This window comes from Nyctereutes procyonoides, unplaced genomic scaffold, assembly GCF_905146905.1.
Source record: "Nyctereutes procyonoides isolate TBG_1078 unplaced genomic scaffold, NYPRO_anot_genome, whole genome shotgun sequence".
In the NCBI taxonomy this organism is placed as follows: Eukaryota; Metazoa; Chordata; class Mammalia; order Carnivora; family Canidae; genus Nyctereutes; species Nyctereutes procyonoides.
In genome coordinates, this window is record NW_026575043.1 from 54,960,000 (window position 1) to 54,976,749 (window position 16,750).

Below are 16,750 nucleotides of genomic sequence, written 5' to 3' on the forward strand. Positions count from 1 at the left end.
TAGGGTCACTGTAAATGGCTGGCCTAGGATTTGAAACTGAGCTGTCTGAAAAGCAGTAGAGTAGACCTTTATTTAAGTTTGGGTACGTTCTCTGGTTTTAAACACTTCACTCTGGAGTCCTAGTGCTTTTGGTTTCCTGGGTTAGAGTATCTGAACTCTCCTCTATAATTAATCCATAGTCCCTTTATATATGTGGGGTTTTTTTCGTGTTTTTGGTTTTGGTTTTTTATTACTATTGGTTTATTGATGTCCTTTACAACAAAAAATTTTTGATTTTTTTTTTTTTAAGATTTTATTTATTTGACAGCATAAGCAGGGGAAGCAGTAGAGGGAGAAGCAGGCTCTCCACCAAGTAGGGATCCTGATGTGGGGCTCAATCCCAGGACCTTGGGATCATGATCTGAGCCAAAGACAAATGCCCAACTGACTGAGCCACTTCGGCACCCCTAATTTTTTTTCTCCATAAGTAAGCTCTATGCCCAATGTGGGGCTTGAACCCAGGACCCTGAAATGAAGAGTTGCATGCTCTTCTTACTGAGCTAGCCAGGTGCCCCAGATTTCTGATTTTTTTTTTTAAAGATGGGATGTTCCCATTTTTATTTTATTTAAAGATTTATTTATTCATGATAGACATAGAGAGAGGCAGAGACACAGGAGGAGGGAGAAACAGGCTCCATGCGGGGAGCCCGATGTGGGACTCGATCCCGGGAGTCCAGGATTGCGCCATGGGCCAAGGGCAGATGCTAAACTGCTGAGCCACCCAGGGGTCCCCTAGATTTCTGATTTTGATCAAGTTCCATTTATCTATTTTTTAATATATTGTTTGTGCTTTTAGTGTCCTATCTATATCCATTGCCAAATTCAAGGTCTTGGAAAATTGACCTCTATTTTTTTCTAAGAGTTTTTATAGTTTTAGCCTTTACATTTAAGTATTTGATCCATTTCAAATTTTTATATATGGTATAAGGTAGAGGTCCAGCTACATTCTTTTGCATATGGATATCCAGTTGTCCCAGCACTATTTGTTGAAAAGACTCTTATTTCCCCAATAAATTGTCTTGGCTCTTAAAAATCATTTGACCATAAATATAAGAATTTATTTCTGGACCATGAATGCTATTTCATGGCTCTTTTATCTTCTTCTTTTTTTTAAGATTTTATTTATTTATTCATGGGAGACACAGAGAGAGAGAGAGAGGCAGGCTCCATGCAGGGAGCCTGATGTGGGACTCAATCCTGGGACTCCAGGATCATGCCCTGGGCCAAAGGCAGGCGCCCAACCGCTGAGTCACCCAGGTGTCCCCCCACCCCCCCTTTTTTAAGATTTTTATTTATGAGAGAGAGAGAGAGGCAGAGACATAGGTAGAGAGAGGTATTATCAGTCTTTAATTTTACCAACTAAGTCTTTTTTTTTTTGCATTTTTTAAAAAAGATTTTATTTATTTATTCATAGAGAGAGAGAGAGAGAGAGAGAGAGGTAGAGACACAGGCAGAGGGGGAAGTAGGCTCCATGCAGAGAGCCTGACGTGGGACTTGATCCAGGGTCTCCAGGATCACGCCCTGGGCTGCAGGCGGCGCTAAACCGCTGCACCACCTGGGCTGCCCCCAACTAAGTCTTATTTACTTAAATGATTGTATAAATCTTCTGCCCATTTATTGGGCTATTTATCTTTTTCAAAATTTGATTTTATTTATCTATTAGAGACAGTGAAAGAACACAACCAGGGGGAACAGCAGGTAGAGGGAGAAGGCGAGGCAGGCTCCCTGCTGATGAGCCTAATGTGGGCATGATGACACATAACCAACTGAGCCACCCAGGTGCCCCTGGCATTTATCTTCTTATTAGTAAGTTGTACGAGTTTTTTGTATTTTATGGGTATGTCAATTATCAGACATGCGTTTTGCAAATATTTCCTTGTCTGTGGGTTAACAGTCTTGGAAAGGACAGAATACTTAAAACTTTGATGAAGTCTAATTTGCCAATTTTTTGTTTTTATGGTTTGTATTTTTTGTTCTATCTGAAATCTTCTCTAACCAACGATCATAAATATCTTCTCCCATATTTTCTTTTTTTTCTTTTTTTAAGATTTTATTTATTTATTCATGAGAGACACAGAGAGAGAGGCAGAGACACAGGCAGAGAGAGGAGAAGCAGGCTCCATGCAAGGAGCCCGATGTGGGACTCGATCCCAGGACTCCAGGATCATGCCCTGGGCCAAAGGCAGACGCTCAACCACTGAGCCACCCAGGCGTCCCCCATATTTTCTTTTCAAAGTTCTATTTAACCCCCCCCTTTTTTTTTAAAGATTTTATTTATTTGTTTGTTTGTTTATTTATTTATTTATTGAGAGAGAGACAGAGAGACAGAGGCAGAGTCACAGGCAGAGGGAGAAGCAGGCTGGCTCCATGCAGGGAGCCTGACATGGGACTCGACCCTAGGTCTCCAGGATCACACCCCTGGCTGCAGGTGGTGCTAAGCTGCCACGCCACCAGGGCTGCCCTATTTAACCCTTTTGTGATTAGGTCATTGATCCATTTGGAGTTAGCTTGCTAAGCTCTTATTTCTAGTATCTTTTTAAGATTCTCTTAAGATTTTCTGCATAAATGATCATGTTGTCTTTATTATTAAAGACAATTATTTCTTTTTTTCTGTCCAGTCATGGTGCCTTTTATTTTTTTTTCCCTTGCCTTGATATTGCCCAAACTAGAACCTCTAGTTCAAGTGTCTCATGATTTTATTTTTTTATAATTCTAATCAGATTCTCATGAAATTCACAAGTTGATATGTCAAGTCTATACGTCTATGAAAAAAGTATTAAGCTGTCAAGAAATTTGTTTTAGAAGTAATAGTTCATGTAGAACAGCAGTAGACTTTATTTTTTAAATTGCAGTTGTTGACATTGCAGCCAATTTTTTTTCAGTGCAGAGGGCAGCAGATTTTTCTTGAAATGACCCAGATAGAAAGTATTTTAGGCATTACAGGCCATATAACGTCTCTGTTGGATATTCTTCTTGGCTTTTCTTACTCCCTCCTCCCCTTCTTTCTTCCTTCCCTTCCTCTCTCCTTGGCTTTTCAGTGCAGAGGGCAACAGATTTTTCTTGATATGACCCAGGCCATGTAATGTCTCTGTTGTGTATTCTTCTTGGCTTTTCTTTCTCCCTCCTTACACTTCCTCCCTCCTTCCCTTCCCGCCTTCCTTTCTTCCTCTCTCCCTCCCTATCTAAAAACCATATTTAGAATCTCAAAAAAACAGGTTGCAGGCTATATTTTGCTGACCATTGGTGTATATAATGATTACTTTGAAATCTTTCTCCATCTTTTTCTTTCTTCTTTGGGCTCCTTAATTCATTAGATATTTATTAGGTATATGTCATTTGTGAGCTATGGTTCCTCTGTGCTGATTTTGGTAGATGGTACAAAGATGTATAAAATACTGTCTGCCAGTCTTGGTTTAGTTTTTATTTCATCCAGGAGCTTTTGGCCAAGGACATGAATGGATGTTGAAATCCAGGAGTTTCTTTGGCCACACGATGTGCCTTTGGGACTACCTTTATTTCCAGTGCCTCTTGTAATTTTCATAATGGCACTGGCTGCTGACCACATTGTTTTCTTTAGTGTGGGGCTTTGACTCCCTGGAGGAGGCATCATTTTCTGATCTGCACAAAAGCACCATTTGGTCAGGTAATGGCCCTGAGTAGTGGGCATATGAGAGGTTCATCAGTAACTATAATACAAATCTGGTTATGACAGATTCCAATCTGGAGAGTTGAAAAAGAGCACCGTGTTATTTAATTGGGATGGTGTAATCCAAGGAAGTTGTCTTAAAAAATGGCATTTGAGTTTCAAGGCTGTATGGGATTGAATTTCTTTTTTTTTTTTAAGAAATTAAGGACATAAAAAAAAAAAGAAATTAAGGACATTTTGGGCAATACAGTAGATAGAAGTTAATCACAGTTCTTAATTTTAAAACTGTACATAAATTTAGGTATATAGAAAAGTTGCGATGATAGTACAAATAACTTTCTTATTCCCTTTACCTATATTCGTCAAGTAACATTTACTTTTTCATTTTTTTCTCTTGTTAAATTAAGATATGTATATTTAATTTATTATAAAATTATTTTATTAAACACATGAGAGACATGGTGCTCCTTAGCCCTAAATACTTGAGAGTATATTTCCTAATAACAAGGACATTCTCTTAAAACCCCACAGTAGAAAAAAACAAAACAAAACAAAACAAAAAAACCCACAGTAGAGTTGTCAACATAAGGAAATTAATATTATGTCAGACTGTTATTTATAGATGTTATTCATATTTTAACCATTTATTCTTCTGATGTTCTCTGCAGCAAAACAAAATGTTTTTATGGTCCAGGAACCAGTGTGGGATTATGTGTTACATACAATTGTCATGTTTTTTTGGTCTCCTTTAATTAATCTGAACTAGTTCTTTAGTCTTTCTTTGTCTTTTATGACTTGACCCCTTTGAAGATCAAGGGTTACTTTGTAGAATGTCTCTTAACCTGAGGTTTTTCTGATGTTTCTTCATGATTTAGTTTCAGATTATGCATTTTTAGCAAGAATACCATAGAGGTGATTTGCATGTTCTTGTTATATAGTCTTGGGGAGATGTGTGATGTGTATTTATCCCATTTCTGGTGCTGTTAATTTTGATTACAGGATAAGGATCTGCTAGATCTTTCTTTTTTTAAGTTTTAAAAAATTTTTAAGTAATCTATTTTTTTTAAGATGTTATTTATTTATTCATAGAGACAGAGAGAGAGAGGCAGAGACACAGGCAGAGGGAGAAGCAGGCATCATACAGAGAGCCTGATGTGGGACTCGATCCAGGGTCTCCAGGATCATGCCCTGGGCTGCAGGCGGCGCTAAACCATTGCGCCACCGGGGCCGCCCAGTAATCTCTATTCTCAAAGTGGCACTTGAACTCACGACCCGATGATCAAGAGTTGCATGCTCTACTGACTGAGCCAGCCACGTACCCCAGATCTGCTAGATATCTTTACTAGAAAATTATTTTTCGCTTCCCCCTTAATCAATATCTTGTGGGGAATTACTTTCTGACTATACAAGTATCCTGTTTCTGCTTTACTAGATTTAGCATCCATTAGTGATATTTGTGTGAAGCAGTTGTTACTAAGGTGGCTACCAGATTATAGCCTTTTAATACCATCTTCTACCTTCATTAGTTGGAATTCAACTGTCAGCTTGATAGTGTGACAAGGATGGGGAGCATGAAAAGGGGCAGGGCTCTGTATTAAGGTGGCACAGATAATTTCTGTTAGGAGTTCATCTTCAATAACCCAGGAGCTATGTTGAAGGGCACAGAGAGTACAGGTGAAAGCCTCTTTCTTCTTTCTGACGGATTGACCCTTTATCATAAAATGTCCCTCTTTATCTCTAGTAACACTTTTGGTTTTAAAGTCTAGTTTGTCTGATAGTAGTACAGCTGCTGCAGCTTTCTTTTATGTGCTCTTTGCACAATATATCTTTTCCATCCTTTTCAGTCTATTTTTATTTTTGTTTTTTTTTCAGTCTTTTTTTATTTTTGAATCTAAAATACCTCTTTTGTAGACTGTATAGTTGGATCTTTTTTTTTTTATTATTATCCATATAAGCCTGTATTTGTTATGATTCTAGTGTCTTATATCTGTCTTTGGCCACAACCTCCACTGTTTTTGAGAGCATCCTTTGGCTGCAAATGAAGTTCTTTGGAAAGAGAATCTTTTGTTTTTTTTTAATGTGGTAAAAACGTACATCACATAAAAGTTAACTGTTTTAACCATTTTCAAATGTGTAGTTAGGGGCATGAAGTAGATTGACTTTATTGTGCTATCAACCACTTCTATTAAGTTCCAAAACATTTTTACTCCAGAAGAAATCCCTTAGTTATCCATTAAGCAGTTGCTCCCCATCTCAATCATCTACAGTTCCTGGCATCCACTAGTCTACTTTCTGTATCTATGAATTTGGCTACCCTATATACCCCTTATAAGTAGAATCGTACAATAGTTGTCCTTTTGTGTATGGCTTCTTTCACTTAACATGTGTTCAAGGTTCTTGTATGTTGTAATATGTGCCAGAATGTCATTTGTTTTTAAGGTTGAAAATATTCTATTGTATGAAGATACCACCTTGTGTTTATCCATTCATTTGTCAGTGCGCATTGGGGTTTTCCCACCTTTTGGCTAATTGTAAATAATGCTGCTGTGGACGTTGATGTACAAATATTTGTTCACATCCCTGCTTTTTTTTAAAGATTTATCTCTTAGAGAACATTCATGTGCAGGTGGTGGTGGGGGGGGGGACAAAGGGAGAGGGAAGCAAACTCCCTGCTCAGCAGGGAGCCCGATATGGGGCTCAGTATCAGGACCCTTGGATCATGACCTGAGTTGAAGACAGATGCTTAACTGAGCTACCCAGGCATCCCCAGATCCCTGCTTTCAGTTATTTGGGGTATATATTCTGATGTGGTAATTGCTAGATCATATGGTAATTCTATTTAATTTTTTGAGGAACTGCCATACTATCTTGCACAGTAGCTATGCCATTTTACATTTCCACAGGTAGTGCACAAGGATTCCAATTTTTCCTCCCTTTTTTTTTTTTAAAGATTTTATTTATTTATTCACGAGAGATACAGAGAGACAGGCAGAGAGAGAAGCAGGCTCCATGCAGGGAGCCTGACATGGGACTTGATCCCAGGATCAAGTGATCTCCAGGATCACGTCCTGGGCCGAAGGTGACCCTAAACCGCTAAGCCACCCAGGCTGCCCGGGTTCCAATTTTTCCAATTGGAAAAGAATTTTCCAGTTTCCTGCCAATACTTGTGATTTTATGTCTTTTTGATAACAATTGTAGTAGTGGGAATGAAGTGTTAGCTCATTGTGGTTTTGATTTGCATTTTTCCTGATGACTAGTGATGTTGATCATCTTTTCATGTGCTTATTGGCTAACTGTGATGTCCTGGGAAGAATGTCTGTTCTAGTCTTTTGCCCATTTTTTTTTTTGAAAGATTTTATTTATTTATTCATGGAAGTCATGGAAGACTGAGAGAGAGGCAGAGGGAGAAGCAGGCTCCACGCAGGGAGCCCAACGTGGGACTTGATCCCCGGTCCCCAGGATCACGGCCTGAGCCAATGGCAGGCGCCAAACTGCTGAGCCACCCAGGGATCCCCTCTTTTGCCCATTTTTGAATTGGGTTGTATTTTTTTGTTCTTGAATTATAGTTGCTTATGTATTCTGAAATTGACCCCTTGCCAGATATATGAAATGCACATATCCTCTCTCATTCTGAAAAGTGTTGTCTTTTCACTCTGATAACTCTCTTATAATCCATTGAACAAAAGTTTTTAATTTTGATGAAGTCCTTTTTACTGCTCTTTTTTTTTTTTTAACGTCTGCACTTTGGTATCACAGTTAAGAAATTATTACCATATTCAAAGTCATGAAGACTTGTCTCCCATGTTTTCTTCTTAGAGTTCCATAGTTTTAGCTCTTAAATTTGCATCTTTGATCCATTTTGAGTTAGTTTTTTTAAATTATTTTTTTTATTTTTATTTTTTGAGTTAGTTTTTGTATACGTTATAAGTTGTAAGGGCTCAGCATATATGTGAGGGTTTATTTCTGGGCTCTCTATGCCATTGGATTTTATGTCTGTCCTTATGCCACTATCACACTGTTTCAATGACTGTAGCTTTGTAATAAGTTTGAGATTGAGAAGCCACATTTTGCTTTTGATTTATATGTGTCTTTAAATTTATAATAATTTTCCCTCCCTCTATGCTGTTTTTTTCTTTTTTCTTCTCCTGCCATTTATTTGTTGAAGACGCTTTCATTTGTTAGGCCAAATTTACCACATTAAAAAAAAAATATTTATTTATTCATGAGAGACACAGAGAAAGAGAGACAGAGACACACAGGCAGAGGGAGAAGCAGGCTCCATGCAGGGATCCCAATGTGGGACTCGATCCCAGGTCTCCAGGATCACACCCCAGGCTGAAGGCAATGCTAAACCACTGGGCCACCCGGGCTGCCCCATATTCTGGGTTTAATTGATTTGTAACCCATGGGATCAGTTAACCTATTCTCCCACACCATGTTTCCTGTAAACTAGTAGATCTTCATTAAATCTGGGCTTTGAATGTATCATATCAGAAGGTTTTTTTTTAATTTAAGGAAATTGTATAAAGCAAGCAGAATGATATATTGAACCCCTGAACACCTGTCATCTAGTTTCAGTGGTTAGCAACTCATGCCAGTCTTGTTTTCATTTATAACCTGAGCTATTTCCTCCCTCCTGCATTATTTTGAAGCAATGTAAACTATTACTTTAAAATTTTCTTTATATATATATATATATAAAATATTTAAGATTATTTATTCATGAGAGAGAGAGACAGAGACATAAGCAGAGGGAAGGGCAGGCTCCCTGTGGGGAGCCTGATGAGGGACTTGATCCCAGGTTCCCGGGATCACCACCTGAGCCGAAGGCAGATACTCAACCACTGAGTCACCCGGGTGCCCCTAAAATTTCATTATGTTAATTTGGCATTTTTTAAAAAAGACTTTATTTATTCACGAGAGACACAGAGAGAGAGAGAGGCAGAGACACAGGCAGAGGGAGAAGCAGGCTCCATGCAGGGAGCTCAAGGTGGGGCTCGATTCCGGAACTCCAGGATCTTACCCTGGACTGAAGGTGGCACTAAACCGCTGAGCCACCCAGGCTGCCCTAATTTGGCATTTTGTTTTTTTTGTTTTTTTTTTAAACTCTTTTTTTTTTTTTTAATTTTTATTTATTTATGATAGCACAGAGAGAGAGAGAGGCAGAGACACAGGCAGAGGGAGAAGCAGGCTCCATGCACCGGGAGCCCGACGTGGGATTCGATCCCGGGTCTCCAGGATCGCGCCCTGGGCCAAAGGCAGGCGCCAAACCGCTGCGCCACCCAGGGATCCCTAATTTGGCATTTTGAATCACACCTTAACTTCATATTCAATAACAATCGAAAGCATAGAATCCTGGATGTGGTGGCTCTGTTAAATCTGATCCATCTAATCATAAGTATATTTAGGACTAGAATATGATTGTCACTTCTTAAAAAAATTTTATTTATTTATTTGACAGAGAGGGAGCACAAGCAGAGGAAGAAGCAGCTCCCTGCTGAGCAGGTAGCCCAATGGGGGCCTGATCCTAGGATCCCCGGATCATGACTTTAGCTGAAGGCAGACACTTAACTGACTGAGCCTGAGCCACCCAGGTGCTCCTAATCTTGGCTTTTTTGAAATTCAATTTTTGTTACTATAAGAAATATTAAGATGCTTTGTTCCAAAATGCTAAAGAAAAAAAAAAGTAAAGCATAATCTAAGTGGATCCCAAAAGAAAAAAAAAATGAATTTGGACTTGTAGCAAAAGTTTCAGAAAATGCTGCTATGATATACCAACATACCCCTTGGTTATCAGCTTCATGGTTTGGTCAGGGGAAATCTCTAGTCTCTATATTCTGTACCACTTTGTAGTGCTGTGAGTCTTTTATTATTTTCTCTGTTAATGATTTGTTCTCCTAAGTAACCTGGATTGTCAAAACAGTTGTTCTTGATTAGTCCAAGATGTAATTGTATAATCAGTAAAAAAATAATGTGACTTCTGTAGAGGAGTCTTTAAATTATTTTAAATAGCTTTTTGGGGATGCCACATGAATTTAAAGGTACTTAATTGGTGGCATTTGTTTAAGTCTTAACTGTGGCAACTCAGCAACCACTTAATTTAAGATAATCCCTAAGCAGGATTTTTAGCTGTTTGGCAGGCTTTGGTTACAGACTACAAATAATTAGAAAAACCCAATAAATTCAAATGATATTTGAAAAAAAATAAAAATTTGGCTAGGTTTAATTGTGAAGTTTATTCCTTGTGATGCAATTTCAGAGATGCAGTATATAACATAGAAATGAAAAGCCTAAAAAAAAAAAAAAGAAATGAAAAGCCTAAAGAAAAGAAAAAAAAAAAAGAAATGAAAAACCTAGACTTTAGATCACCTGGTTAAAATACCATCTCTTCTGCTTATGATTTTTAGTTAAGATACTTAACTAAGGTTCAATTTCTTTTAAGGTTAGGGTTGAGAGATTTGACATAGTGCTTACCATAGTTATCTGGTTTGTAGTGCTATAAATGGTATTATTATTCCTTTTCCTTGGACTTCTGGAATTTCTCTTGCTGTGTGTGAGGCAAAGGATTACAGAATCAGAATGTTAGAAATGGATGGAATTTCAGAGATCCTTCGGTCTAAGATATTACTTTCTAGATGAGAGAGGGTGACTGAATTGGAGAGCAGACTAGCCCTATCCTTGGAGTTTTAAGATCAGTGCTATTTTACTGGGAATTGGCATCATTCATACTATGAAACTTTTTAGACCTGAATTGTACTTCTCTTTGAATTTGTGGCTTGGGATCCCTGGGTGGTGCAGCGGTTTAGCGCCTGCCTTTGGCCCAGGGCGCGATCCTGGAGACCCGGGATCGAATCCCACGTCGGGCTCCCGGTGCATGGAGCCTGCTTCTCCCTCTGCCTGTGTCTCTGCCTCTCTCACTCTCTCTCTCTCTCTGTGACTATCATAAATAAATAAAAATTTAAAAAAAATATATTGAATTTGTGGCTTAATTTGAGTATTTTGATTATTTTATTAAAATGAGATTCCAGTACTCAGAGTAATTGCTTATGAAGAACATACTATTTTACATTATTAATGTTTTTATCGTTTCATAAGGGCCCTAATTTTTTCCAGTGGAATGAGCCTTAGGTTGTATTATGTTCTATAAATTCACATGAGTCCACCAACTGAAAATAACTTGACAGCTGACTTTGATGTACTTCATTGTTTCAGAGTTGTAGGGGATTGGCAGGGAAAGGTACTTGTGATATAGATCCTAACAAAGGTACTTATTAGAAGTGAAAGTGCTTTGAATGATGTAACTTATTTTCAAATTTTTTTTTTGCAGTTGTAAACTGCATTTTTAGAGACAAGGGAAAAATGTTGGGAGGTGACTTTGATGTCAGTCAATAATGTGTCATTTAAATCAGGAATAGAATTTCTATTTTATTCCTAAGTAGCTTTCTGTAACAATGATAGGTTACTTTGGGAGTAAAGGTTATTATATTTAGTATTAGTTATTTTTTCTATAGGCTATTTTTATTTTTACTTCATTTATTTTGAACATGTTCACATTCTTTCCTCCTTCTTCCCTCCCATTACCCATACCTGTTCTGGGCCTCTGAGCCAGCCAAGTGCAGAGAGAACTATACTTAGGTAGCCTTTATACGTAATATTAGATGAGACTTCCCCAAAGCTTTGCCTATGCTTTCTTTATTTGAATGGAATTATAAGATACTTTAAATTTGAAAATATTTTTTAAGCTTGTTTAGTTTGTTGAACTTAATGAACATTTCATTTTTTTAGAGGTCGAAACAGCAAAGGACTGCCTCAATCCACGGTGAGTAATTTTAATTACTTGTTTGGAACTTGTTTGGAAAAATAACTTGTTTTGTTACTTGTTTGGAAAAATTGGTAACTAAAATGTGATTTCTGAACCATAGACCAAAGCTCTTCTTGGGCTTTATATCTCATATAACTTTCATACTTCAGTACCGTTTGGTATAAAATTATTAGTTATATGTGTTGTTTTTTGAGATGATACTTCATACAAAATGTAACATTTTCTGTAAATTGTATTTTTCATGCAAACAAGAAGTCATTTGTTGTATAAATGGCTAAAGGCAAATCTAAATGAATAACTCTCGAAAAAGATAAGAGGGAGGGCAGCCTGGGTGGCTCAAGGGGTTCAGCGCTGCCTTCAGCCCAGGGCGTGATCCTGGAGAACCGGGATCAAGTCCCAAGTCGGGCTCCCTGCATGGAGCCTGCTTCTCCCTTTGCCTGTGTCTCTGCCCTTCTCTCTCTCTCTCTCTCTCTCTCTCTGTCTCTCTGTCTCTCTGTCTCTCATGAATAAATAAATAAAATCTTTTAAAAAAGAAAAAGATAAGAGGAGCATCAGGACTGGAGTTTGCAGGGTTGTTTGGGGTTTTGATTTAGAATTACTTTTTAAAAATTTTTTTAATTTTTTTGTATTTAAAAGTTTTTTTAAATTCAATTAACATATAGTATGTTGTTGGTTTTAGAGGTAGAGTGCAGTGATTCATCAGTCTTATATAACACCCAGTGCTCATTACATCATATGCCCTCCTTAATGTCCATCAACCAGTCTCTTATAGTTTGCCTCCCTCTCTGATTTCATCTTGTTTTATTTTTACCTCTCTTCCCCTATGATCCTCTGTTTTATTTCTTAAATTCCACATATGAATGAGATCATATGATAATTATCTTTCTCTGATATTTAACATAAATAATATTCTCTAATTCCATCCTTGTCATTACAAATGGCACGATTTCATTTTTTGATGGCTGAGTAGTATTCCATTGTGTATATATACACCACATTTTTTCCTTTTTTTTTAAGATTTTATTTATTTATTCATGAGAGACATACACAGAGAGAGAGAGGCAGAGACACAGGCAGAGGGAGAAGCAGGCTCCATGCAGGGAGCTCGACGCAGGACTCGATCCCGGGTCTCCAGGATCACACCCTGGACTGAAGGCAGGCACTTAAGTGCTGAGCCACCCAGGCTGCCCCACATTTTCTTTATCCACTCATCTGTTGTTAGACATCTGGGCTCTTTCCATAGTTTGGCTGTTGTGGACATTGTTGCTATAATCATCGGGGTGCAGGTGCCCCTTTGCATCACTACATTTGTATCTATGGGGTAAATACCCAGAAGTACAATTGCTGGGTCATAAGGTAGCTGTATTGTCAACGTTTTGAGGAACCTGCATACTGTTTTCCAGAGTGGCTGCACCAGCTTGCGTTCCCACCAGCAGTTTAAGAGGTTCCCCTTTCTCTACATCCTTACCAGCATGTCATTTCCTGACTTAATTTTAGTTATTCTGACTGGTGTGAAATGGTATCTCATTGTGATTTTGATTTGTATTTCCCTGATAATGAGCTTTTAATTCTATTTGTCTTCCTTGGAAAGGGCCTTCTGGTTTTGAATTTTAGAACTTTATCAGTGAGATTAAACTGAGCATGAAGGGCAGTTTCTTGTGATGGAAGAAATAAATGAGAAACTGTCACTGATTTTTGAGACTTTGGCATTATTGGACAGATACTCTTATGTAAAATCAGAAGGACATATGTTTATATAGTATGTAATAAGTAGTGGTGTGACTGATGAGACCTAAGAGCACTATCATTGATTCATATATGCTAAGAGAAGATAGTCAAGGGTCTTTGACAAAGGTGCATACTCCTTCACCTCATTTGTTGATTTATGTATATTTAACCCTATTTAGTGTACAGGTCTTTGAGGTTTGATGCATACAGTTGTGTAACCACCACCATAGTCAAGATAATGGACAGTTCTCTCACCTTGAAAAATCCCTTATACTGCTTTTTAGTGATTTCTTCTTCCTCTGCTCTCCAACCTTTGATCTGTCCTCTGTTTCTCTGGTTTTGTCTTCCTCATATATGGAAGTTCACTTTTGCTTTTTTGTATCACATAGAGTAGAAATATTGTTATATGATATGACTGATTTCACTGTTGAAAACTTAAACTTCCATTCTCTAAGGAAATAAAAGAATGTAGTAAACCAAGTCTTTCTTTAATGCATATAAGGTATTAGGAACTTAACTAAACATTTTGTAACAAAATGTTAACTTTAATGTATATACAAGGATAAATGCTGATTGCTAATAATATTTTTTCTCAATATTCCAGATTTCTTTTGATGGAATCTACGCAAATATGAGGATGGTTCATATACTTACATCAGTCGTTGTAAGTTACCAGATTATTGGGGAGAAACTGACTTGGGAGCACATTACAGTCATTTCATGATGTTGAAATGTAGATGATTGATTCTTTAACATTTTTTAGGACCCATTTAATCAGGATTATTTAGAAAAAGTGGAACTCTATCCAAACTATTGTGACTCACTATAAAAGCATTCTTGTTAACCATGCTATGTATAAGATAATAGTAGTACTTGTCTTTCGTGCGTTATTTTGTCACCTGATAAAATCAGAGTCAGAAATATTTAACTTCAGTATTTAAATTCATACTGCAAACTCTGCGCAGGGCCTCCTGGGGAGTTTTAAGAATTCAGTGTATTGTTAATGTTTTAAGATTTTTTTATTCTGTCACTGAATACCTAATAATGCTGAATGAAGCCTGGTGAGCTATATAAAAAGTAAAACTGAAAACAATTATCCCTTATAACTGGGTAGCACACTGTTTCTTCGATAAATTAATTGTATGTTTTTAGGGATCCAAATGTGAAGTACAAGTGAAAAACGGAGGCATATATGAAGGAGTTTTTAAAACATACAGTCCTAAGGTAATCTTTACTCTTTTGCTTTTTGTTGAATGTAAAACACCATGGATCATCAACTACTGTATGTTTGTATGACTTCCTGACACTGTCTTAGATTCTGACTTAGCAATTTATAGTTGTGAGATGGGTATGTTTGTCATTCATGTTCAATACTTTACCTTTAAGGTACTTCTTAAAACCACTTTTATTTTGCTCTTCAGTTTCATATATTGCTTATTTTATAGACTAGTTTGTATAATCAAACTTGTTCTATGTGCTTATTAAAATATCTTGACCTTTTCAAGGATTGTGGGCTAGAAGAGAGATTGAATGGGTCATTATTTTCCTCTTTATTACCATGAATATACTTAAAACAGACTATGGTAGCAAGGACCAACTTTTAGAAGAGAGGATTTTTGAATGAAGGAATAGATAATTGGCCATATTTCTGAGAAAAAAGTATGATTATAAGATTCGCTTGAGATAGATTATTTTTGTCAAAGACATGTATATAAGAATAGTACCTTGATATGCTAAAGAAGCCCTGTCATATTTTATAAACGTTTTGAGTGTTTACTCATGCTTCTCATTTTAGTGTGATTTGGTACTTGATGCTGCACATGAGAAAAGTATGGAATCCAGTTCGGGGCCAAAACGTGAAGAAATAATGGAGAGTATTTTGTTCAAGTGTTCAGACTTTGTTGTGGTACAGTTTAAAGATATGGACTCCAGTTATGCAAGAAGAGGTGAATTTTGACTTCCTAAATATGCTTCATGGTTTATAAGATTTATTTATTTAAACAAAGACTGTACATTGATTAATTATACAGACCTTTTTTTCTTTTTTTAAGAAATGGGTTTTTTAAAGAATAACCTGATTAAGACAGATGGGAATTTTAATGCATTTTTGTTGGAAAATATCTAAAACTTCAGAGGAAGGGTCTTTGGTACTTTTAGCAGGATAATGAGAGTCTGTGTTCTATTAAAAAGGCTTGTAAAGGATTTTGTACAGTTTCATGGTCAGGAATGCTACAGATTATACTCAACTGAAGTTTCTTGTTCCATTTGACTTGCAGTGCTTTAGTTTATAAATTTTTAGTTTTAAGATGCTTATTAAGTAATGTTTATCTAGTTTTATTATGCTTATAGTTCTGTAAATGTTTTATTTTTGTGACCTGGAAATAAAGCACAGGGTTAAGGGAGAAAGGCAGAGAGCTGTGGATGGCAAGACAATTGTCTAATGAACATGAAAAAGGTAAAGAAGTAGAACATACATATTAAAAAAAAAATTAGAGCATGGGACTGTGTTTTGAAAATCTAAAAGAGATGATATATTAAAATTTAGTCTGTTTCAAATGTCCATTGAGGAGGGAAATTAGGGAATTTTTATTACTCACTTGGAGAGGATACTCTGCAGTGCTGAGTGTTCAATAACACGTTGAAAGACTCTTCTGGGCAATTTCAAACTTGGTTCTAAAATTCTTAAATAGATTTTTTTTTCCTGGTCAAGTTCATTTTTTTTTAAGATTATTTATTTATTCATGAGAGACACACCGAGAGAGGCAGAGACAGAGAGAGAAGCAGGCTTCTCTCAGGGAGTCCAGTGTGGGACTCGATCCCCAGACTGAGATCACGCCCTTAGCCAAAGGCAGATGCTCAACCACTGAGGCACCTAGGCGTCCCTGTGGTCAAGTTCTATAGTCAATTCTATGAAATTTTTAACTCACCACAGTTTTTGATTTTCATCATTCAATCTATAAACAGCTGTTTTTGTTGCTGGGTTAATTTTTCTACACTTTTATTTAGAAATACTAGCCACCAGAAAGTAAAGCCTTTCTCTTGGACCCTTAACCAGGTTCTCACCTCTAGTTTGTGTATTTCATAAGCTAGCAGTGATAGGGTACTTTTAACTGCTTTGCTGTGCTGAAGAAGAAAGCACTGTGTTCTGTTCTTGTACCTTCTTGTACCTTCTCAGGTGTCTGTGTCTCTGATTCACAACTCTTTGTCTAAGAATCCTTCAGTGGCCCATATAGGGAAACAAGTTTTTTATCTGTTGCTGCCTTTAGAATTGATCGTGTTTATGGCCAGGCCCACAATGTTATATTTATGTTTATACTGTTGAAATATTTTACTGTTTTAAATATAAAAATTGACTTTGTATAATCTGAAAGGGAAAACACAATTTTAGTTGAATTTAGTATATAGTACTCTGGAAAAAGCCACAACAACAAAATGTTCCTTACTCTTGGGTACCAGGCCATTTAGCTAACAGCCATTCACAATAGACTTCGATTTTATTTATTTATTTGTTTGTT

The 16,750-nt window shown here is 37.0% G+C and overlaps 1 protein-coding gene across 8 annotated transcripts in view; it reads left to right on the forward strand.

Moving 5' to 3' along the window:
* ATXN2 (ataxin 2) overlaps window positions 1-16,750 on the forward strand; it is a 115,698-nt gene that overhangs the window by 24,462 nt on the left and 74,486 nt on the right. For all 8 annotated transcript variants that reach the window (XM_055323169.1, XM_055323162.1, XM_055323163.1 and 5 more), the window contains exons 2-5: window positions 11,471-11,504; window positions 13,840-13,899; window positions 14,388-14,459; window positions 15,031-15,181. In XM_055323169.1, coding sequence (XP_055179144.1) covers window positions 13,867-13,899; window positions 14,388-14,459; window positions 15,031-15,181 — 256 coding nt within the window. In that variant the 5' untranslated portion in view covers window positions 11,471-11,504; window positions 13,840-13,866. The remainder of the gene's footprint in view (window positions 1-11,470; window positions 11,505-13,839; window positions 13,900-14,387; window positions 14,460-15,030; window positions 15,182-16,750) is intronic.